Source organism: Hippichthys cyanospilos, chromosome 1, assembly GCF_059441005.1.
Source record: "Hippichthys cyanospilos isolate Australia breed blue-spotted pipefish chromosome 1, RoL_Hcya_1.0, whole genome shotgun sequence".
Classification (NCBI taxonomy): domain Eukaryota; kingdom Metazoa; phylum Chordata; class Actinopteri; order Syngnathiformes; family Syngnathidae; genus Hippichthys; species Hippichthys cyanospilos.
The window spans coordinates 11,153,407-11,178,368 of NC_142369.1; the positions used below are offsets into that span (position 1 = coordinate 11,153,407).

Here is a 24,962-nt window from a genome sequence, read left to right on the forward strand (position 1 = left end):
AGTCGTTTAAGTTTTAAATTAGAGGCAATTATATATTCTTTTATACTGTTACTACTATTACTATTGTTACATATACTACATGTAATACTACAATATTAAGTTGTCCACAGCAAGAGTTCTCAAACTTTTTTGAGTCAGGAAAGCAAATTTTCCTAGGACCCCCATTGTAAATGTTTGCAGAAACAAAACAAACACCCCAAAAAATGTTTGTTTGCCATCAGTTTTCAAAAAATCCAAATATATTCCTCCTCCTATTTTCTATGCTTAGCTTTTATTTGACTTTTCCTCGCTAGATGAAGTGTCCAGTCTTACAAAGGAATCCAAAACTAAGTAGATAGCAGAGGTCCTCCCGCTCTTTGATGACGACGTGGCTGACCAGGGTCTATTTGACACATTTGACATGATTATTTTTCAAAATATATTTAACTGCTTAAATTAATTGCCTTTTTGATGAGTCATGAATACATTCACAATTTCATATAAAGTAGAATGAAATTTACACAAATAAATATTTTAATCTATAACACAAATTATGTACCAGACTCCCTGAAGTCAGGTCAAGGAGTCTTGGGGGTCCACTGTGAGAACCTATGGTCTACAGTACATTTCCAAAGATCCTTTGTTACAATACAAATAAATGGCATAAACGAATAAAATACATTTAAATAGCCCACTACTGTATATGCATGATAATGATCATACATTTTGAAGTTTGTTTTGGATTCAAACTGAAGCATGAACCACTTATTTCTCACACATGTGAACAATATATGATTAACATTACAGTATGTTTTTTCTTGTATTGATATTAGTGTATGAAGCCAGCAAACAAATAGGTATGTGTGTGTGTGTGTGTGTGTGTGTGTGAGAGAGAGAGTGCATGCTTGCCAACAGTTGTCTAGTCGACACCAAGAGGGAGCTCTCACACTGCAAATCCCTCAACAGCATGTACAATGCACATGCACACACACTCACACAACTACACGAACACACACACACACACACACACACACACACACACACACGCACACACTCTACAAGAGACGTTTACAAAACAGAAACAAAACGCCATTGTGCTGTGTAGTGGTTCACCTAGATGACATTTTGTGTCACTGATGTGGAATCAATTTCAGTGGTGGAAAGTAACTAAGTACAAAGACTTTGTTACATGTCATGAAGGGGAAATAAATGCACATTTATTTATTTTGCAAAACATGTCACCCTGATGTCTACACCATTAAAGCCACCATTAAATTGTGAAGCAACTGCAAGAACAACTGTAACAACTGATTTTTACATGTATTTCCCATTTAAGTACATTTTCAGATATCTGTACTTTCCTTGAGTATTTATTTTTTGACACCTTTTAACTCTTAGTTTCTACAATTTGAGAATTGTTTACTTTTGACTCAGGCGAGATGAGAAAGGGTGGCGATAATGCACCAAAAGCAGAAATATTGTCCAACTGCTAACTCAAACAGGGATTATCCGACCAGGATTTTATATGTGGTTACAATGCAACGCGGGACTCTACTTAAGGTACGGCATTTTGAACAAAAAAGAAAAATCCTCTGGTAGTTAAAAGATGAGTTTAGAACCTGACTTTAGAACCTCCGATAACCCCGCTTATTCTTTTAACAGCTCACCAGCTTGCGTTAGAACTGTTTCCTTCAGAACTGCCTGATGAATTGGGCTCTATTCCTGATTTTCTTTGGGGCACACTGAATAATCGAAAAGGCACATTTGAACAACGCTCTGAGTTGTGTTTAAGGGCTATATAAATAAATATGACTTGACGACCATGATTACGATACAGGAATTTTGGGTGTTCTTGGAAATTTACGATTAATATAGGTCCCCCAAAAATGTGACTCTTACACTAGAGCTGGGGTGTCAAACTAATTTTTATCGTGTAATTATAGTTTCTGTCAGAGGGCTGGAATACATCTAAAAATAGTCTAAAAAAGTCAGTCATTGCCTAAATTTTAACATACCTCTGAATTTCTCTAAAATCCTGAAAAATTTAGGACTTAAAAATAGAAAAACATGTCTAATAAACACCATTTTCGCGTATTTACATCCTTACCTAGTTTTGAAATCAGAGGCTGGTAAAAACTGTTCAAAAGCTAGATCTCTTGAAATCAAATCAGCATTTGGCGGGCCACATAAAATGATGTGGCGGGCCGATTCTGGCCCCCGGGCCTCGAGTTTGACACCTGTGCTCTAAAGCGATTAATATATATTTTTTTTAATTCATCTTCATGATGCATTTTTTTATGGATGTGACTTCACTAGAGGAGTGTCTCTAGAAAAGAGAAAACTTTTTGCCCCCCCATGCACTGACTATAAATAAGATTATTATTGATGAAAATTGTTTAAGTATACCTACACATGTATCCTTTTTAACATTAACAGCAGAAAAACACAATATAAATCAACTTTCAACAACTTAATTATTTTTATCGCGTTTACACGGGTTACAGCTTAGTCTAAAACGGAAAAAAAAGAAGCAAGTGCACCAAAGCGCCTGAAACTAAAAGAAAACGATGAAAATTATAACTTTATTGCAATTACATTCCACATAAGAAAAACAAAGCCTTTTTCCTTGGACCATCCACGCCCCCCCCCCCCCCCACCCCCCTCAGGGGGGCCCGCCCCACTATTTGAGAAGCACTGCGCTAGAGCGACATATATTTCCAAAAATAAACAATCCAAATAAACAGAGGTTTACCATAGCCTCAAACAAATTAGAACAGTTTAGCCTTGGGCGGAGGCTCTCGGCGTGCTCCGGATCGTCCATGGCTGGCTCACTATTTGGCAGGCGCGAAGTCAACAAATAAGGCACATCAAATGCCATCAGAGTGGATTCCGGGGGGGTTTAATGGTGCAGATGTCGGGATGAACTGATGGCAGTTTGGCATCGGCCGAGTAACGCCGGACTCGGACCTCAAAAGCAAACATCCAAACGCGTCAGCACGCAACGTCAGCCCGAGAGAGACAGCACCATGAGTCAGGACGCGAGATGGACGGCTGACGGACGCGAGAAGTCCAGGGACCACCCGGGTTACTTCATTTATTCATTTAATACACAGCACATTCAAAAAATAATCATAAATGGCTCCACTAATAACAGAGACAAGATGAATTCTGTCATGAATGAACATATAAGTGGCTGCTGACTGAAAAAAATGGGCGAGCGTTACCAAAACGTATATGTTCTATATTATAATAAATTTTGTTTAGTCTTTTGTTTACTCTTGATTTACATATTTATTAAAATATTCATAAAATGTCAATGAACACAGGGAGGTGTTAAAAAAAAAATCACTTAAATAAAGCGACTAATATCATTCTTTTTAATCCTATAATTTATTAAATAAATTTTCAGAAATATGAACGGCAAAGACGAAACATAGCCGCTAATAATTCCAACAGATGGAATTCAAGTACATTAAAAAAAAAAACAAATAACCGTTTTTAACAATCATAAAGAAGAAAAAGAAATTTGTGTCAAATTCTTGGTTTAGTTACTTAGTTACCTTCCTTGCATGGTTTTGTAAATAATGAACAAATCCCGCCTGCTCTACAAATCAAAGAAAAAGTACAAATGTAAATTAGCCGGCCATGTGTTGCTTGCTGTACTGACAGCTTGATGGCGACTAAGACGCCATCCAAATGCTATTTTTTTTTTTTTTTTTCTTATTGGCTTGTCAAGTGAACTGATGGATGCTTTACTTCCACTGAATAGATAGCAAAACAAAGTGTGATGGAATCATTGAGGAACAATGGTCCATCTGCGGCGTGGAAAAAGTCGATGTGTAATCCAGGGGCATGATGTTTATTTTGCAGCAATAAGCTGCTGGCTTTTCCAAGCACCACAGATACTTTTCAGATTTGCTAAGCTGGGATTTAACAAGTACGACCGCAGCGTTCCGACTAAACGTGCTTTTCGTTTTGCAAACGGTCTTTTCGTGGTATTATCGGCCGAGATGCTCCAAGTTTACTACTATTTCGGGTAGCGATATGCAGCAAACAAATTGACGATTTTGGTTGCAAACAGACATTTCACGTCAAATTCTAACTAACTTGACCCGATGCTAGTTCGGCTTAGCAACATGAAATTTTGTTGTCAGGTCATTGCCTAAAAATAGCACATGAAAAATATTGTTTTAGACCTTGGACCTTTTAAAGTCACAAGTCTTACAGTAAGGTCCTATGAATTGTTTTATCTGCTGATCCACCAAGAAAGTCTCAAGAATGTCATGCTCAAAAAGAGAAAGGAAGTCTACCACAATAAAACGATTTGTCACTTCAGAAATAAATATTTAGACATACAGTATGTTTAGCCCCTAGAGGCTATCCTTCCCAGCATATTAAAATTTGGTAGGCATGTCTGTTATGAATCGACCCACAAAAAAGTCATGTGAAGCCATGAGACAAAACTAACAGCATTGGGTAAGTTCATTTTTATTTAATTAACAGATTATATAATTAATTACCTCACGTTTCAATGGCTGTTATCAATATTGTATGTTAAATGCGTTACGCAATACAATAAATTGCAAAGACAGATTACACAAAAGATGTATTGTTTTTTTTTTTAGAACTTTCATTTACCGTAACCCTTTAACTTCCCCACCAAGACAAAAACTGTGTTCAAATTCAACCATAAGGTTGGATAGGCAGTCAAAGGGCCAATCTACTCATTGGGAGTGTATTTTGAAAATTGATTGAAAAACAATCCAGTCTAATTGACGCAAAGCAATTGTTTAAGTAGAGTTACTTTTGTATCATGTTACGACTATTATAATGTGGTTTAAATATTTACTCTGTTTGAGCAAGTACTTTCATTTAAGTACTGCAACATTCCCAACACCGACTATCAGTCAACACAATGGAAAAGTTTCAATAATCCACATCTGAAGAGGCACACGACCACAAGCGCCCATTTTGGTTTAGAGCAGCCAAATTAGGGTCATTTTTGGAAAGTAATTTGGAGGTAGCAAACACCGCAGCTGCAAAGGACAGAGTGTGTGAGCAATCCTCCCTCGTCCACAAGACTGTTGGCCATCTTGACGCTAGCCCCTCATACACATGAACACGCTGCCCACACAGCGCTGCCATCTGGCCTGCTGAGAAATGGCAGCCACCTGAGCCTCGGCCAAATGTGTGATGATAAGCGACCACTCGGACATTTCGTCTTTTTAAAGCTTCTCGTGGACGGTAACGGTTTCGTAAACTTTAAATACGAAAAAACAATAGAAAGAACGCTAACGTGTTAATGGGGAAACGTGCGATCATAAATATCGCTAACCTGCCCAGAAAACGGGTTCAAGCCTAAAGATAAAATTTTCATATCAAAACACTAACATGTTAACATTTGATAAGCTAAACTATACCGTAGCATCTAGAGATTAAGCATAAGAATTTTAGATCATGCCTTTAAGTCAGGTAAATGCTCAAATAAGAGCTTCTCAAGACCTAACATGCTAACAGTCGAACACAACCTGAAAATACAACAAAAAAAAACTGCTGAGGCAGACCGATAAGATCTTCACGCGACGCTGTAGTCGAGTTGTATTTCTAACGAGAACTGATGAAACGCTAAAATCGGTCATGCTCGCAGCGAGACCTTGTGTCAGTCATTTTTGAGTTAGCGTCATGCTAAACAGATGCATCCACAAACAGACAGCGCTGATGCAGGCACCTGAGTTAGCGGCACAATTTACGGGATGGTATTAAACCGTCGGCCAGTGATGCAGTGCGTGAGTATCAAGCACTCAGAACGGGGGAAGCTGACAGAGCGGAATGTCGCCTTCTGAGCCGTATTTAGCTGACCCGGGATCAGCGGCGACAGCTTGCGCTAAAAAGTTAGCAAACGGCATCAGCATATGCACAGCAGTCTGGAATAAGCATCTCTGAACTTCAGCGTCTGCACCAATCAATCGCTCATGGTGGATGTTTTTTTTTTTTTTTTTGAACCACTAGCGAAAATGAAGCAGTCAGCCAGTTTGGTTTGAAGCTGGCAGTTAAGGGTTATTTTCGAGATTAATAATGGTCCTCCACAAACTCCCCTGACAGAATTTGAAAATTAAACTTGCAAAGGCAGTTTCACTAAACAACTTCAAGCTTGGCATAAAGGTTCATCATGAGGACACAAAAGTCTCAAGCACCCATAGCCAAGAAGACAAAGGACGGTTCAAAGCGTCCATTATATAGCACAATATGTTTTCTGTAATTTATATTGTTTATGTGTATGTCTGTATTTGGTACATGCAGCATCCACTTCAACCTGTGGGCCTGGAAGGGGGCTCCTCCCACCAGTGGTCCCTTCTGGAGGTTTCGGATTTTCCCCTAATTGGGGTTTTTGAGTTTTTCCTTCACCTTCTTGACGGGGGATGCTGTTGTGTACCTTATACTGAAAGGCATCTGTGAAGCCCTTTGAGACTTCGGTGATTTAGGGCTATACAAATAAAATTTGATTTGATTTGATTTGATGATTTAAGATGACCAATCCCAAGAGTCATTTTTAACATGAACTACTCCAACAGAGCTTTAAAAAGCTCCCAAAGCCAATTATAATTTACAAAATAAAAATTGGTCGAAAGGTCTATTAAGCAGTCCCACAAAGAAGTCCCGAGCGGCCACCCTCTAAAATGGACAGGAAGTAGGCCATTTTGCTTTGAAGTGGCCATTTACGGCTCATTTTGGCCATTTCCTGTCACCCCAGTCAAACATTATCTCCGAGAGAGTTTTGAACAATACATCCTTTGAAGCCTGTTTCACTTAGCAACCTGAGATTTGATAGGCATGGCAATCAAGTGAAGACCCACAAAAAAGAAAGTCTCAAGTAGTATTTTGTAAAATAAACATTATTTTGAAATACACAAGAGTGAGCATCTTGCCTTCCTCACAGGAGCCGGTTTCTCTTTGCAGCATGAAATTAGGCTGACATGTTTATCAAAAGTTGAGCAACAAAACTAAGGTCTCAAAAAGCAATATTCTAAAAGATGCAGGAAGTGCAATACGTATTCCGCAGTGCCTTTAATCACCAATAACTCCATCAATGGAAACGGTGGCAACACCACTAAACCACTTGATCAGCACACTACTTACCCGCAACTATCATTTATTCTGCATTAAGCATACGAGTTTTGCTTAAATCCTTGATTGAACAACAGATTTCTGATTTTTAATTGCACTAATAAATGCTTGTGTATATATTTTTGCGTGCTTATTCCAAAATTATAAAAAATCTTTGAGTTCTTTAGAAACGTGCCCATCAAATTAAATGTATTATCATTATAATCATGTTATATTTACGTACAAGTATATATAATCAAAAAACAATGAAAATGCTAGCAATACTATGCTAACATAGCACCGCAATAAGCTATAATAAGCAATTGATGGAGTTTCTATCTTGTCTTGTAGTTAGTAAGAATTAGCAACAGGCTAGAGTTGATACGCAAATCTCTGTTTGGCCAGGTTGAATTTCATGGACTGATGAAGTCAAACTGAGCCACCTCATTTTGAGCCGAGTCGTCACGCAAAGCTAGTAGCCGCTTGCCGCCATTTTGTAGCGGTTGCAGATGTTCGGTGCCCATCTGCTTCCCTGGAGTTGAAGCCTCCTTCTCCCTGCTTTTTTTTGTGAGCGTGTGCGAGTAAGTGCACATCATTGGCAGCTAAGCGCTCTGGGCAACGTCTCTGCGCTTGTTCCAGAGAAATGCCAATAGTTTTGGCGCGGGCGGCTAGGCCCTCGCAGACGGCGCGGGGACGGCACAGATGGCGCTAATGGACGTGCGGGATCCAACCGAGGGGACCCGGGCGGAGCCGCGCCACCGCGCCGTCCAAATCATTGCGCGGTGTGAACGCAGCGTAGGGCCAACGCGGATGTTCCCGCTTCGTTAGTCGCAGAGGCACGCATCAAGAATTTAAGAGCATGAAATAATCATAACCGCCATGGAGTTGGGCCAATACAGACAAGAAAAGGTTGTTTTGGTTCGTGCAAATAGCCTAGCAGGTAATTGGTATATTGGTAGCAAAAATATATGATGCAATAGGCTAGCTGGCCTGCGTTTATCAAAAAATGGCTCAGCGTTCAAAAGTGAAGAAATCCATGACATTACGAGAACCAAGTCGAAGTGTGATCAAAAACAAAGTAATTTTGAAAGACATATTGCACCTAAAATCCTGATTAAAATAAAAATAGCAGGGAACAAAATTGTAAGAATGAAGTGGTAATATAAAATATACATGTACATATGGTCATAAAAACAAGAAAATGCTCACAATTGTTATGCTGACATAGCACTACAATAAGTTACGTGCCAATTGATGGCGTTTCTATCTTGTCTTGTATTTAGTTCGAATTGCTAACAGGCTAGAGTTGCCACATGGATCTGTTTGGCCAGGTTGAATTTCAGGGTCTGACGAGGAGTCAAACTCGGTGAGGCGGTGATTAGCACGTCTGCCTCCAAGTTCGGGGACCTAAGTTCAAATCCACCTAGCTCTGGCCTTCCAGTGTGGAGTTTGCATGTTCTCCCCGTGCCCGGACATTATGGCTTCCTCACGCACTCCAAAAACATGCATGGCAGGTGGATTGGACATACGAAATTGTCCTTAGGTGTGATTGGGTGCGTGAATGGTTGTTCATTCTTCTGTGCCCTGCAATTGGCTGGCAACCAGTTCAAGGCGGTACCCCCAACACTGCTATAAGTCAGCTAGGCTAGGCACCAGCAAGCCTGCGACCCTTGTGAGGATAAGCGGATGTAGAAAACGGATGGATGGACTACTTTAAACTTCCAACTGCGCTCTTACAATTTTTCTGATGGCAAGACCCTGTAACTGATAACTTCTACCTTTAGGGGCAAAATGATTTGTGTTTTCATTTTTACTTTCCCACTGCCCCCATTTGTAAAAAGGTTAAATATGGTTGAAATGTGTTTGAAGAGCTTTGCATTTTTTTTTTCTGCCCAAAGAAATGAAGCCATAGGTCACGCAGCTGTTCAGTGTCGCCAAAGCCACACTGTTCGCAAAACACAACAACTCCAAAAAACAACAAGAACAAAACACAAACAGCGGCAGACATTTTGTTAATTCCCCCTGTGGGTGCCAGGATGTATCAGCGTCGAGGGTAGGGGGGTATGGCGTTGTCGGGGGGGCCACCGGGCTCATATGTACTTTTAAATTATGCGCGGGCATCACAAAGCGGCCCCGCCGGAGATGTCACAAGCGCTTCCAAAGTGCGGCAAAAAAACATAAGCTCGCATGTCTGCGGGCGCCATAAAAGTCTCATGATGGCGCGCTAATAAAACCACGCAATTCAGCATTAGGGCGCCTTTTATAAGCAATTGCAGCTCTTTAACACTGCCGAATATTCCTATATGCTGCCAATATTAGCAGCCGCATACTGTACCGCACGATATAAGGGACGATTGCGTTCATACAAGACAGCTGTTTCACAGAATTATGTGACAATGTGCTATTCTTGAAAATTGTAAAGCGAAACCGTAAACACGGTAATATGACGCACAATGACCCTTTGTGCAACTAAGAATGTAAATGAATGTTTTCATTTAAATTTGGTTAACAAGGACAAAGACAAGTACAATTAACCTCAAATAAAACGTGTGTAAACGTGCGTGGCGCGTTCTAAGCCAGCGTCTTTTCTATTTTGGAAAGGAGACGATGGATGTTAGCCACCAAGAATCAATTAGCGGCGCGTCGGCAATCAGATAATGAAAAGATTGGCGTAAAACGAGGATTGGTGGAGGGAAACAATTGTAACGCACAAAAGCCTTAATGGCTCATTGTTGTCTCATCATCACACGCACAAAGGACGGAGGAGGAATGTGCGTACTCATCAGCGCGCAACTTCAACTTTTGATTGGCATGGAGTGATCGCACAGCAACATGGGTTTATGACACAAAAATATTTTAGGAGGCCAAATTTCATTTTTAATACATGTGGGGGTGGTATAAACAGGGGCAGGACTGAGATGATTCAGGGCTATTCAAATAAACTCGACTTGACACCATTTTATTAGTTCTTTTTCAATGTCTTTGTTATAAATATTTAAAAATAATGGAATAAAATGTGTATATTTACGAATACAATTGAACGAAATTAGTAAAAAAAACAAACTTTTAAACTGTAAACATTTATGTATTATTTTAATGATTTAAAGAAAAAATTTAAAAGTTAAAATTACCTTTTAAAATATACTTTAAATATATTTGTTATAAAAAGTACATTGAAGGAAATAGCTGAACTATGTTACATTTGCATGTTACATGTGAAGAATATGTAATCAAAATCAATACATTAAAATGATAAAAAAGTATTTTATTGTAAACATCTAAATGTGATTACTTATGAACCATTTTTACTACAAAATTAATTAAGTTATAAACTTATTGTTACTGTTTTATTAACAATTCTATAAAGAACTTAAATTAAGTTTTAAAAATAGTACTGAAAGGGTTGATTTTTGTTGCATTCAAATATGAATATTTGATTTTTAATTACTCTGTCATTAAAACTTTAAATCAATGTCATTACATTTTTTTAAAAATATTGTGCATTTTAAATGAATATACACAAAGTAATCAATTAATAATCATTTGAATGAATTGATTTTGAATTACTAATCAATAGCATGAAAACATCCTTTGACTCAAGATGCAATAGATTCACTTTCACATCTAACTAGCATCAAGCAGCATTTGTGTGCTCATATATTGCCGTCGAATGTGATTTCGCAGCAAAAAAAAAAAGTTGCCGCTTTAAATCTGCGGCACAGAGCAAAGTTGTTGTTATTTATGAGGTTGTAAAGAAACGCTGGCGAGCGAGGGCGAGAGAAACGTGAAAAAAATTAAAATATGTTTATCAAGCCGCATGCTAATAATGCACGCTGGCTGTAATGTGATGCTGCAGATTAAAGACAGTGTGTGTGAGTGTGTGTTGTTCTAGGACGTGGTTAAGTGTAATATTATACTACTATATATTTAGTTAGTGAACATGATTGTATATAATAATGTATTATGGTTGATGATGTGAAAAAAAACAAAAAGCCAACCACCACAAACATCCTAACCATCTACCTAAATTTCTATTTCAGTAAAACCGATAACGCGTAAACAATAAACGTGTGAAAGCCAGTGACGTTTGTTGTCCATTACAGTCCAAGAAAAGTTGAAGAAAAAAAAAATCACCTAATGTTGCTGATGTTTAATGTGACCCCACTAATCTAAACATAGCATTTTATTAAAATTTATCATTAACATTAGTATTGTGTTTGTGGATGGTAAATCTCCTGGGGTGGCCATTTTGCCACTTCTTATTGGGCTCAGATGTTGGCCAATCGCGGCTCAGCTTGCAAAGGCCACACGTCCAAATTCAGAAAACAGATTGGCTCATTACCTGAGCAACGATAATGTCATTTAAAATCAACAGCAAGTGGCAAAATCTAATTGGAAGGTGACCAAATTTTGTAGGAACATTTAAAACGTAAATGGGACATTTTCCAAAAGAGGAATTTCGGTTTGTGGAGCGGAAAGCACGGGGGCTTCTTGAAAAAGCTTGCATATGGCCCGGTGTTTGTGTGCGTGTGTGTGTGTGTGTGTGTGTGTGTGTGTGTGTGAGTAAGCGTGTGCGTGTGTCACACTGGGGCTCAGATGCTCGCACCAAAATCAAGTCGTGCGATGATTGTCAACTTTTGCCTTTGGAGGGTGAGATTTAACAGCTTTGAAGCACTGGCAACCAAACAGAACTGCTTGTGCGCTATTGATTTTACTCTCCTACATACTATAGAATACACATTAAACCCAACGCACATGCACCCACACCAACTTGTCCCTCTTCGTAGTCACTTTGTTAGCGGAGGTTTGCATCAACTCCCTGTTAAAAGGTCGCGTGCCATCAGAGCGGCCATTTTTTATCACTCTTGTCTCTACAATTGACACCTCCGTCGAAATCCGGCTGCCCGGGCTTTTCCCTTAATTGCATATGGACGCTGCGGCGGGCCGCTCCCGACGCCGCCCAGACAGACGGTGAGGCCGCTGCGCCAAACACGACGAGGTGGCATTCTTTATTTGGCCGAGATTTCCGACAGTCAAGCTTCTCAGTTGGTGCTAAATGTTAAAACGTGAGGTGAATTTTACAGGATTAGCTTCTGCCATCTTGACATTAAATTATATGCTATAAAGCTAACACAATGTTGACATGTTTCACTATAGTTTGTGCAGTCAATGATAGGGTTGCTTTCATGTGTATTTTTTTTTTTTTTTATAAGTGCAGTTTAAAGGTCTTCCTTAATTTGAGTTGCATGCCGGGGACAGTTATTATTTTTGGGCATTATTCCTGTTGCAGTCTTTTTAGGCCAATAATTGCAAGAAAAAAATGCAGATGAATAATTGAGCCATCCAATTACTCTAAACATTTCTGATGAAAAAAAATAAACATTTGTTCTCCCCCAATGCATTTCAATGGACATCAACCACAAACAGATTTTTGTTATTAATGGGGCTTTTTTGTACATTTTTTCCCATGACTAGCAGAGGTCAGCCAGTAACTACTGCATATTGTTGAAACATTTGGGATCAGGGAATGGGCACAATTAATGTCGTCCAAAGTGCATTAATCTTTGTCATATGTGTTTGTATCACTAATAGGTGAATGAGCGGGATATTTCACACGTACACGTAATTTATTTTGCACTATACGTATATATATATATATATATATATATATATATATATATATTTTTTTTTTTTTTTAACAAACAGTGGCTTTAGGTTGTGACCAAAGAAGTCACATCTAGGTTAAATTTTTTAACAAACAGTGGCTTTAGGTTGTGTCCAAAGAAGTCACATCTAGGTTAAATCTTTGCATAACTTCCTTGCAATACTCCAAGTCATCACTTGTAAGAAATAAGATTTGCTTGCTTTTGAATTGACAGCTAAGCAGAAAAACTACGTCACATGTGTTAAAAAAAAAAAAAAAAAAAAAAAGCCTCAGACATTGAACATAAGACAGGACTCTTAGTTCTATATCTGTAAAAGTATTACTTTTTCATCAAAGGCTCGTTCTCAGTCCTGTTTTTGTCATACTACATTTTAAGATAAGTGTCAAAGTCATTGCTAAAACCCAACATGTTTTGTTTCTGGAAAAGTTTGTTTTTTTCCACTTTTTGGATCAGAATCAGTGTTTTTGGTGTAAGAGATCATGTTCTACTGATGGCCACAGAGGAATGGAGAAAACTACAAACATTTTTTTTTTAAAGACTTTCTTTAGGTTGTCTAGGTGCTCATATTGTCACGCAAAATTCTATGGGTCTTAACAGATAAGCCAATGTTTAGTTTTGAGAAATATATGAAGATTCCAAACTGACAGCACTTGATAAACCCATGGAGTTAAAAAACAACAATCTATTATTTTCCTTTAAGAAATATAATATGACATAGACTGTGAACCTATTTAAACTGAGTTCTTCAGTGAGTTAAGTACATAGTGAAAGTCCAAAGCGGCAGCGACGCTAGCAAGCTGACAGGCTAATTCGCCAAAGACGGCAAATAGGGGACTGCATCCGTCGCGGTCCACTTGATTTCGCCTCGTCGGCTTTTTAACGACAAAACGCAGGAGGAGAGGTCGCTGCGACGGCAGCGGCGAGAGCGCTTAATTAAAAGTGTATCATCTTTAATTAAGTCCCAGACAAGCTATCAATGGTAAAAGATCACATTGTCATTAAGGTTAATAAGCTGCGTTATTAACTAACTCCACCAGCATCCATCAAAGACAAAAAGAGGAGGCGAATGGAGAGAATTAAAGTTGAAATGCAGCGTTTTAGTGAGGGGGGGAAAAATGACGACAAGCACATCTGGAAGGACTCCAAGGGCGTTTTAAATGAGCGCTCGCGCCAACTATTGTCACATCTGCATCTTTTTTCTATCATCAATTATGGAAGGCGGTGATTTATTCATAAGAAGAGAAACATCTTTCAAGACGACATCTGCTCCGGCATCGAGCCTCCACACCGACGAGGTTGTTTGTTGTAAATAAAAGCGACGATTGTTGAGCTATGTTACGTGTAGCGTTAACCATCAAATGTACGAAAATTTGGACGAGCCGGACGAACCCGCAATGCGCCTTCAAACAAAAACCTGTCGTTTTAGGCATGGTTTCCTGAGACTTCTTGTTTGTCTTCTTACGACAAACGGCCAGGACACGTCATCACCTAAAATTGGTGGGAAAACTGGAGGCCGCCAAGATTCCCGCATAATCTAAAACAAAAGTTCCTGAGACTGAGATTTTTGAGGGACTACACACGATAAATATGCCGATAAGATTCTGCGGTGAGTTAAACAGGTTTGAAGGTGTCAATTTTGTGATCATTTTTAATAGAAAAACTGCAAATGGCTATAGTTACCCCAACATGCGAAGCAAAATAAAACCGTTTTCTGCCCGACATTGATTCCCTGGACATTTTTTGTGCATTTACTCATCACAGACATGTCCATAAAATTCCATTTCATTAATTTCGAAGGGGGCGGCTCGGTGACGCAGTGAATAGCACGTCCGCCTCACAGTTAAAGGGATCCGCGTTCAAATCCACCTCGCTTGGGCCTTCCTATGTGGAGTATGCTTGTTCTCTCCGAGGCCGCATGGGTTCCCCCCCTAATTTTCTTTGAAAAATTGACCTGACATTCTACTTTGGTGAGTTTGAAACAATTTTCTATGTTGTTTTGTAGAAAACCACATCTTTAACACAACAAACCAAAAAATAATAAGTTTAGTTAACTGGCCAAAGTCGGTCTAATTTTGGACAAAAATTGGCTTAGTCCTGACCCAGCAGTTTCAATGATGGAGGAAGACCTCATTCTGGTAGGATCACTACAAATGAAGAAAACACAAAAATGGCACGCCCTGTGTCATAACAGGTATTTTTTTGCGAGAGTTTTTTTTTTTTGGTGCCACTACTAATGATGGACTTAGTTACCAAATTTTATGGTACAGTGGAACACGCCCCGGAGGCTGAATTTTTTTTTAAACTAAATCATGGTGGTAACTGTATTCATTTTGGCCTTTTAGCTTTTTGCTCCCATAATGAGGGTAAAGCCTGTTTATCAACAGAAGCTTGTAAAGTCTAATGAACGCAGCGTGTCGACGTCCACATGTGTATTTATAACGGCGTTCAAAACGCTTTTTGCGCGCACGCGAGAGCCCTTCACTCCGCATTAGGCGGCACGGCCACCTTGTTACATTCATGTATACAAAATAAGCACGGGCTCATTGAATATTCACTGTGAACATATTCCCCGCATAACATGACGTCCCCGCTTCCACCCTTTTAAAAATTCAAATCAACGCAGGGGAGCATTAGAATACATTACGGAGAGGATGTGTGACACCCCCCCCTTTGCCTCCTCCTCCTCCTCTTTTATACATCTGTCAGGAGGTGAACGAGGAAGAGAAGGAGGAGGAGGAAGGCAGAGCGCACGCGACCGAGTCGGCCCCTTGCGACGCTGACGTTAACAATAATGTAATTTAATTAAAGCCAAGATCCCGCCGCCTCTCCTCCTCGCTTTGATTTTAATAGGCGATGAAGAAGCGAAGCCAAGAGAAGAGCGGCGGTCCGAGCTAGGGCGAGGGGGGTGCGGGAACATCAGGTCAGATCGGATCAGGCCGGGGGGTCGCCAAACTAGCCCCCCGACCCGATCGCCCTCCCTTCGCCTTTGTCCCGGGTGCAGGTACCAGCCCAGACCACCCAGATACAACAAGAGCCATCAGCTAATGGAGAGGAAAGACAAGTGGCGGCCGCGGGTCCGCAAAGCACCACAACAACAACGACGACGAGGCCAAAAACATATTTGGGATTAAGTCCTTCAGCGAGCCATGAGGTTTAAGAGAAGTAATCCCAAACTCCATGAGAAGGGATCACAAATAAATGACATTAAATCTGGATCCATGTTCACATTTAACACAGGCGGCCATCAAACTTGTTTGTTGATGCTCCCAACTTGAAAAAAACAGTTTTTTCAACAAAAACAAGTATGTTTTGTCAAAATATTCTTAGGAAAGCTCAATGACTTCACCCATAACAACAAGGACTGATGCAAACATGATCAATGACAAGCTAAGAGTCAGAAAAAAATCATGCAGTAACAATACCAGGGAGCGCAGGAAACCCAGAAAATGCACTTTTTTTATTTTAATAATTATGTACTGTATGTACTAAATTGAATTTGACATTGATGTCATCCTTTATTTTTTATCTTTTAAACTTTTGTTCTCAGTTAAACATTCAATGATTATTTTTCCCAAACGCAAATTTGATTTTGATGTCATTTTGATCAATGTTTAAGTGGTTTCTATATTATATTTTAATGTTTAGTATATTTGAATGTTACTGCTTGTTAGTTTTAATTAAAAGTTTAATATTTATACTTTTTTTTTCCACAATCCTAGTTATTCCTGTCTACGAGAAAGAATTTCACTTTGAACTGGATTTTTTTTCTTTAGTTACTTAAGTATTATTAAATTAAGAGATTAGCACTAATCAGCATTGGGGCTAACATTTAAAAAAAGAGGACTACTATGAAATAGGTTTACAACTCATAGCTACTGAGTTCTTATCATGCTACAATAACAACCTGGCTTGATTTGGTAGCCACCAGCATTAGTGCTAATTAGCCTGTCTGCTAACATCTTGGCTTTTGCTTTAGCTGTATTATTTTAATTTGCTACGTTAAGCATTGTCCCGTGGTCCAATTGGCAGTCAGCAATAACAAAAAGCTTCCTGCTTTATGAGGTTAATCTTGTTACCAGCCAGGTCCGAAGCAGGAGGGGAGGCGGGCGTGGGGTGCTGGGGAGCGCGGGGTGCTTGGGTAGGATTAACATGGTGGTCATTATCAAATTTACAACCAGTCACACAGACATCTGCCCTACTTTTGCTGGCTTCATGTAAAAAAAAAAAAAAAAAGTCATCTGGTTAAGAGAGTGGTCGGCGCTTGTAAACGGTCGATTGCTTTTTCCGTTGCGCAGGCAGGGGTTGGGGCGACGGAATGGAGCTGTCAGATGGCTACTTGTTAGCGCTAACGAGGACGTCCGCTGATAGAACTAATGAGGCCCAGGTCCACTCATAGAACTAATGAGGCCCAGGGCTTGCCGCACCGCGGGCACGTGGCCGCGATACAGCTACACCATCAAGCTGCATTATTGGGTGGCGACAAGAGCCGCAGTGAAGGATCAAACGCTCATGATTTCACTTCCTTCTCAATTAGAAATATGTGTTTTGTTAGCGCTATCTTCAAGGAGGACACGTTTAAAGACGACGTTATCATCATCATACAAAATAAAACATAATTTTTTTGGGGGGGGGGAATTACAACAATCACACTTCAAGTCTTGCACTTATAAGAAATATATATTTTTTACAACATGATTTGTTGTGACACAGTGTTTAGCACGTGCGCCTCACAGTTCAGAGACCTGAGTACAAATCCACCTCCCTCCTGCTTTCCTGTGTGGGCTTTGCATGTTCTCCCCGAGCCTGCGTGGGTTTTCTCCGGGCACTACGGCTTCCTCCCACATTTCAAAAACATCCATGGCAGGTGAATTGGACTCTCTAAATGTTCCTTAGGTGTGATTCAGAGTGTGAATGGTTGTTTGTCTCTGTGTGTCCTGCAACTGGCAGGGAACCAGTTCAGGGTGTCCCCCCGCCTATTGCCCATAAACAGCAGGGATAGGCACCAGCAAGCCTGCCACCCTGATGAGGATAAGCAGCTCCAGAAAATGGAATGTTTGGATAGATTTCAGTCTTCGATTAAATGGACATACTGCCAATTTTTTTGTTTGAATTGACAAGATCATTATATAAGAGTATTGTTCCATTTTTACTGTATTTGTGAAGTCCACAATGTGTTGTATAGTAATTTCACAGCTAATTCTGTACTTGGACCTATAAAGCTAACAAAAGCACTCTTAGTATTAATAATAATTAGCCTTGTGAAAAAACAGCTTAGTGAACCTTACAAGTGCTACCAGCATCTTAACACCTGGATGTAGATGATAAAAATGCAAACATTTGCTGGCTACTGTTAGCACCAGGCGCTAACAGATGTAGTGGTCCTTTCACGCTTTTTGTCTAATAAAAGGCAGTATTGTTATAGATGACACATCTTAAAGGTTTCACCCACGTCTTTAGCTAGCTAGCTGCACGTAAGGAGACAATATGCTAATGCAGTGCTAATTTATGCTCCAACAATGAGTTGATGTACAACAAAAACACAATAGGCGGTGGCGAAGTGTTTTGTGCGTGCACTTTCGCGTGAAACCCACGCAGCACTAATTTCCCCATAAAAATCTTTTAATGGGAAGTAAACAAGCTAACTAATGACGTACCTATGGATCAGAGAGCGTGACATTGCATAATTAACAGAGCTAATTGCTACTAAACTGCAGTGGTGCATCTAATAAAGTGCTGGGAGAGTACAGACCAGTACAGGGAAGTGGAAAACAACAACACCTCAACATAAGAGTGTTGAATGGTAAATCTGAGCAATGAACCACAAGCTGCACAAGTCTCAAAACAAAGACACGATAATCTGCTCACATGGAGTAGACTGAGCTGGAAACTTTCCTGCCTAGTTCTTGGGACAGGTTGCACTAGAGGGGTGCGAATGACAACTGCAAACGACTGCCGAGGCATTGGTTGATCGCAAGAAAAAAAAAGTGTTGATTTTTAGCGGCCTCAATTAACAATTGAATGGGATTTCAGAACAAAACTGTACTGTGTTGTTTACATCAGGAGCTGTTCACTCTGGGAACAAAAGATTTTCTAGAACAGGGGTGTCAAACTCATTTTCATCATGGGCCACATTGTGCACTTGACCTAAATCAGAACCAAGGCGTAGGAATGGACCAGGTTCTATCAAATCAGTGGTCCCCAACTGTTTTGTGCCGCGGACGGGTGGCACCGCATGTATAATCCTTTCGACCAGCAACCGCGGCAGGGTGACTAACTACACACACAGTAACCCACAGAAAATGGACCACTCAGGAATAATGAATATGCCTTGAAATGTAAAAAAATGATATATTTTTTTAAATTATAATCCCACCTACATTGTTAACATCATTTGTACTTGCAAAGATGTATAATCAAATTAAGATGACATGATTGACTGCTGCTTTGGTCAGGTGACTGAACAATGATTTAGTAATGGCTAAACTGCCAGCCAATGTGTATTTGCGGTAGGCTCTGCAAACGCCACTTGCATTTATATGCTTTTAACTTTATCACTTGGGTGCTACTTGTTCAAATGATTCAACAGGTAAGCATCAAGCCTTGTTTTTCGACGACATAACCGCACAATTGCTTTGTTTTTTATTTTTTTTCTCCTCGTCGCTCGAGATACTGTCACATCAGCTGCACTTTTAGTCAAATATTTGATCCGGTTTATTGCAACTATTAAATTCTGTTTACAGCTTCTTCTTTCATTTACTAGCAGATTCTGTTTACTTGAAATTGCAAATCAAATTTAAAAGGAAACGATGATCTGATTGACCTAAGTCATGCACATTTCAACCGTGTCTGATTGGGTAGATACTGTATGCCCACAACTTGCAGCTAGTCATATAATATGATTATCAATCATATTATCACCTAGCCCTATTAATCTTGCCCCTTTAGCCAATAATCAACAGGGTGAAGGGGTTGACATATATGCTAAGCAATGAATTTATTTGAGTTGGTTGGTTTCATTGTGAGGCCCAGTCCCAATACTGAGCCATTTTTTTTCAAAGGAACTAAGTGGTTGGACGCAGAGAAGGTCCGAGACCAGGACCACAGCCACAGTGATATGACTGATTTATCTATTCAAGGGAATTTATGTTTAATTAAATAATTAAACAATTTAACATTGCACATTATAACTTATCAATAAACAGTAAATGATTTTATACCAATTCATATTAGGTATACATGAAGTTTCTAAAGTCTGTGTTTTACTTTAAATTATGGCATCAAAAAGCCCTCAATTACCCTGCCAATGTCGGTACTTTATTCTTTACATATTTCAATCCTCCATACTGGAGCGACGTTAACAGATGACAAAATCCCGGCAACAGCTTGTCTTCCGCCGTAACACAGGACATATTTTCCAAGCGAGAACAGAAGTCTTTGCACGGGAAAAGTCTCGAAGCCATCTACGGTAAAGTCTTAAGGCTTTGTACCGCGCCGCCGCGTTATGGGATTATTGTCTTAGTTTCAGTGTAAACATGGACACCAACACACTGCTTTTATTAACACAAACCTGTTTACAGTGTGTAGAAAAAGTATACACACTCATATTCAAATGACAAGGGTTTTTTTTTTTTTTTTACATTTAAAAAAAAACGGCTTGAATTATTGCATAACTGTCATAGTGACCTAAAAATTGTGCAACTGAACTGGGGGGAAAAAAAAAAAAAAGTAGGCCTTTACTGACATTTTTGTAACAGCACAATCTGCGGTCTTCAGCTCGAAAGCTATAAAATGTCAGGAAAGACCTACGAGGACATCTGAACTTTATTTAGGCTTAATTCAAAACTAAAGCATTTATTGAATCATACCACCTGCATTTCGAATATGTATTTTTAACAGTTACGTTTTAGGATGAGTTTGAAATGATTTTCATGTTTTTTGAGATCATACTTTGTGATGTATTTAAGGGTTAAACTATACAATTTTTCACTTTAGATTTTCGTGTACTATAATTATGCCGCAAAACCTCTGCACCACCTTCATTAAACTTCACCAAGGATCTACACAAGCAGAGCAATCACAAACAATAATGAAAAAACTAAAATAAAGTACTTTTTTTAGGTAAAAAAAAAAGACAATTACATAAAGAGATTCCCACGTACAGACACAAAAGCACACAGAAGAACGATATTTTATCAGTGTGCAGGTCCGGCAGCTCGTACTGTTAACCTCTACCAGCACTCGGCCCACTCGTCCCCCTGGTGAGGAACAGATGCGAAGCGAGAGGAACAAATGGAAATCCAACTGGAAGCCCACTCACACACACTTAAACACACACACACATTAACACACACGCACCAGCAAAACAAGTGCACCGCCTGTTTCGTCGCAGCTCGCCTACTCGCGTTCGGCTTCCTGTCGGACGGCGAGGGGGGTGGGGGATGTTCGCTCTATAGCCTTCACGTTTAAACACACAGCCGCTAGGGGCTGCACAAATACGTCCGTCTCCACCACCATCCCCGCACCAACCCCACCCCCATCCCGCCATCTTGCTCTACCTGCAATCCCCAGCCGATCCCGGGAAAAACTTGGCGGCAGATGTTGCGAGCGCCAAGTTGGCTCTGAAGTGCCTCCCCGGTTCCCAGCGCTCGCCCGACAACACAGTCAAAACGCATCAGATCTCTTTATTTGCGCCCGGGGCGAGTTCGGCACTGCAGCTGTGGCTGCCCCCCGCCCCGCCACCACTCCCTACCTTTGGTGTCGAAGGCCCTTGGGCGCTAAATGTGAGACCCCCGGAAAAACAAAAAAAAAAACAAAAAAAAAAAAACAACAGTTTCCCTCTCATTTCCTGTCTCGCTCATCTGCATCTGCTGGAAAATGCAGCAGTGGTTCAGAGCAGCGGCACAGAATTGGACTATGTGACTTTGTGTGTTTTTATTTATTTATATATATATATATATATATATATGTGTGTGTGTGTGTGTGTGTGTGTGTGTGTGTGTGTGTGTGTGTGTGTGTGTCATACCGCCCTGGGACCGGTTGCAGGGCTGTGACCAATGCCCAACAGATGTCGGTGACAACCTGCTTCCTTACACCTGTACGAAAACCCTGGAAAACATTCCTGACCCGGGGGGCTTCCTGACTGCCATCAAAAGCACCCCCCCCCCCACTCCAGTCACCCCTTTGACTGCCACCTTTGAAATTGTCATGTTGGAGTGACAGAGTACAATAAGTAAAACTAATGAACTGGTATTCTGCAAAATTAGGTAAATTACTTGTAAATTCAAGACCAAATGATCTACTCTGGCTAAGATTTTTCACTAACAGAAAAAAGGAAAATGATATTGGCTTGCATTTTAAATTTTAACAATTTTTTGGGGGGCAAAACGAGTGAATAATGGATTTGATTGGATTAATTAGTTAATAATTAATTTGATTTCTAAAAAGCTCCATAGAAATTGCACTTTGGCAATTGCACCCCTCCCCAACAATGTACATTACTCAAACAAAGACTTATTGAAACACTTACGATTCAAGTAAGGACAACCTCCACCAACAAGATAAACTGTCACCCAGTCCCATCTTGGTGCTAAGTTGAATGTCCCGCTATCCAGTAGATGGTGCTATCATGGCAAAAAAGTCATCTACTTTCTTATACCTGTACAGTACAAGTACACTGGAAACGTTTGTTAAATAATTCATGACCCAAGAGGGTTCCTGTCCGCCCTCATCGCCACCACTTCAAATCTCTGGCACTTTGATCATATCCGCTTGACTCGAGACAGGTGAGAGGGAAAAAAAAAAAAGTTGAAAAAAATGGCTGCCACCCCTCCGAAATGAACAACCACCCACATGAATGAAGTCAGGTTGACCCAACAAACTTATGTGGGTCCTTGAGGCGGTTGCCTTTTATTTTTTTAAATTTTTTTGACCTGTTGCTCTGTATCTTTGTATAAAAACAACATTCCCATTTGGATTGCAACGTAAAGGTCTTGGGTGAGAAACAAGAGGTCCGTTTCCGACCTCCCATAAATGTGCTGCCTGTTTGATCCCGCCGTGTTCCCACACAGATTTTGGTGGGGCGACATGCATATGAATGAAGCAAGGAATAAAATGAGGTCGTTATCGCGCAAGCAAGCTCTTTTCTGATGTGAATCTGAGTAATTTGCCATCGAAACACACTATATTTCTTCATAAAACGGTCATAGAAGACCCGAAAAAATAGTATATTTAATCCATTTGGAACTTTTCTAGGTTTAAAAAGCTACTTTTCCAATGTAAACGCTATTTGTCACTTACGTAAGGGTTAAATAACCACAAAATTGTTTCGTTTTGGCAATAAACTACCATATTTGTTCACAAATTGCTATATTAGCACAATAAAAAAGGCTATTTTCAAACTTACAAGGCTATACTGTATTTGCCCAGTAGAAATAAAGATTTTTGATGAAAGCGCTAGTATCAGGGGTTTTCTTTAAGATTTTTTTTTTTTTTTAAATAGGTTAATTTTCAGTCTAAATTGAGAGATGCTTAAAAAGATTTAAAAAAATGATTTTAGTCCATGCTATAGAGTGGACTGTCACACTTCATGGGCCAGAAAAAGACCAAACAGACAAAACCATAAAATTCTTGGAAAACGGGGATAAACTTTCAAGTTGCGTTTTCCATGACAAATGTGGGTTTGGTTTCCTTCAATTATGGAAAAAAAGAGAGAGGAAAAAAAAAGACAAACAAGAAATATATTAAGATATAATTTTTAAAATAGAGGAAAAAATAATCCACAAATTACTGAGCCCTGGGTACCGAACCACAAGTGAGTGGAGTTTTACTGTAGTTTGAAAGAAACACAAAGTTCTTTCATTAAAAAAAATAAAATAAAAATCAAGTATGTGTTCAGAGAAAGTGCCTTAACATTTTATTTGGCCATGAAAAGGGTTTTAACATGAAAAAAGAATTGAAGACGGAAGCAGCGGCTGTGGTTTGTTGGTTTAATGTCTCTCTCCGACACCGGAGAAGGCTATCTGGTCGATCTGTGCGGTTGTGGTTTGGTTTTTGTTGCTCCAATGGGATTTGGTCTTGTCTTAAGTGTGACCGCAATGGCGTTATATTCTGTTCACAGTACAGCTACTTTTTAACTTGTGCTGTCATGTTGTGGATAAAATTGAACCACATCATTCAAGACTGGTGTCTTTTTTTGCTGATTTTTATTTTATTTTTTTCTAATAATGATTAAGCATGCAGCAGGTCAGGCTGACCAAAAGCCATTTGGGGTTAATATCACGCAGCTTCACATATTTACTATTGACTGCTGTATCCAATTTTAGAAAAGAAGTCATCCATCTACACAGCTCGCTGATTCACTGCCTTTTGGCTCCTTTGTTGAAGTACCTTACCTTATCAGCAGAGGTGGGTCTCATCAGGGACACTCGGTCATACTGCCGTCGCATCAATGCCCACAAAGCGTCCAAACGACCCTGATGGAGAGAGAGCGCTTAATTCTTGCAGTTTAGTAACACAACTTATTCCAGAGCAGACCTGAAGATGTCTCACCTTGATGGGCGTGTACCACTTGTCCGTGCGGTGGTAGGAAGCAGCAGCGGGTCTGGAAGTGGGCCGCTTCACCATGGGCTCTTCGACATCTTCAGGCATGGACACCACAGCGTTCTTGGCCTTCTCCAGACGGGCGCCCTCTTCGGTGGAGCCTTTCTCACCCCAGCGTACCTGTGAGACCAGGTAAGGCGGACGGAACGCCATCAGTTTATTTTGTTTGTATTGAGCCATATAAGCAAGTGTTTGGAATATGTTGATTACCGGTTTGATGGTTAGAGGCTAAACTTGTCCATCATTTGGAAACAAAACAAAAAACAAAAGAAAAAATAGTGTTTCAACCGCTATGACAAAATTTATACTGGATACAAGACTGAATGAAAACCCTAACCTAACCCTAACTCAAAATCATGTTTAATGGTATGAAAGCAGTCAAATAAAACAGGTATGTTCTGTTTTTTTAAGGCAAACCTGACATGTTTATTCCCTACTTGTGATCACGCATCAGGATTTAAGAGCGCATTATTCTTTCCGGGAGCCAAATGCAACATTTTTATGTACAACTTTTGCCCTTATGAGCAGAATATAGTGCTTGAATAACCAAATTTTGACTTTGCATTGGCAAAGGAAGTTAGTCTGTTTGACTTATTTTTGTGGTTTATTTAATAT

General features: G+C 39.8%; 1 protein-coding gene across 4 annotated transcripts in view; it reads right to left on the bottom strand.

The window, feature by feature from the left end:
* antxr2a (ANTXR cell adhesion molecule 2a) overlaps positions 1–24,962 on the bottom strand; it is a 103,752-nt gene that overhangs the window by 1,052 nt on the left and 77,738 nt on the right. For all 4 annotated transcript variants that reach the window (XM_088429162.1, XM_088429180.1, XM_088429171.1 and 1 more), the window contains 2 exons: positions 24,297–24,467; positions 24,140–24,220 (listed from right to left, as the gene is read on the bottom strand). In XM_088429162.1, the coding sequence (XP_088285288.1) occupies positions 24,140–24,220; positions 24,297–24,467 (252 nt within the window). The remainder of the gene's footprint in view (positions 1–24,139; positions 24,221–24,296; positions 24,468–24,962) is intronic.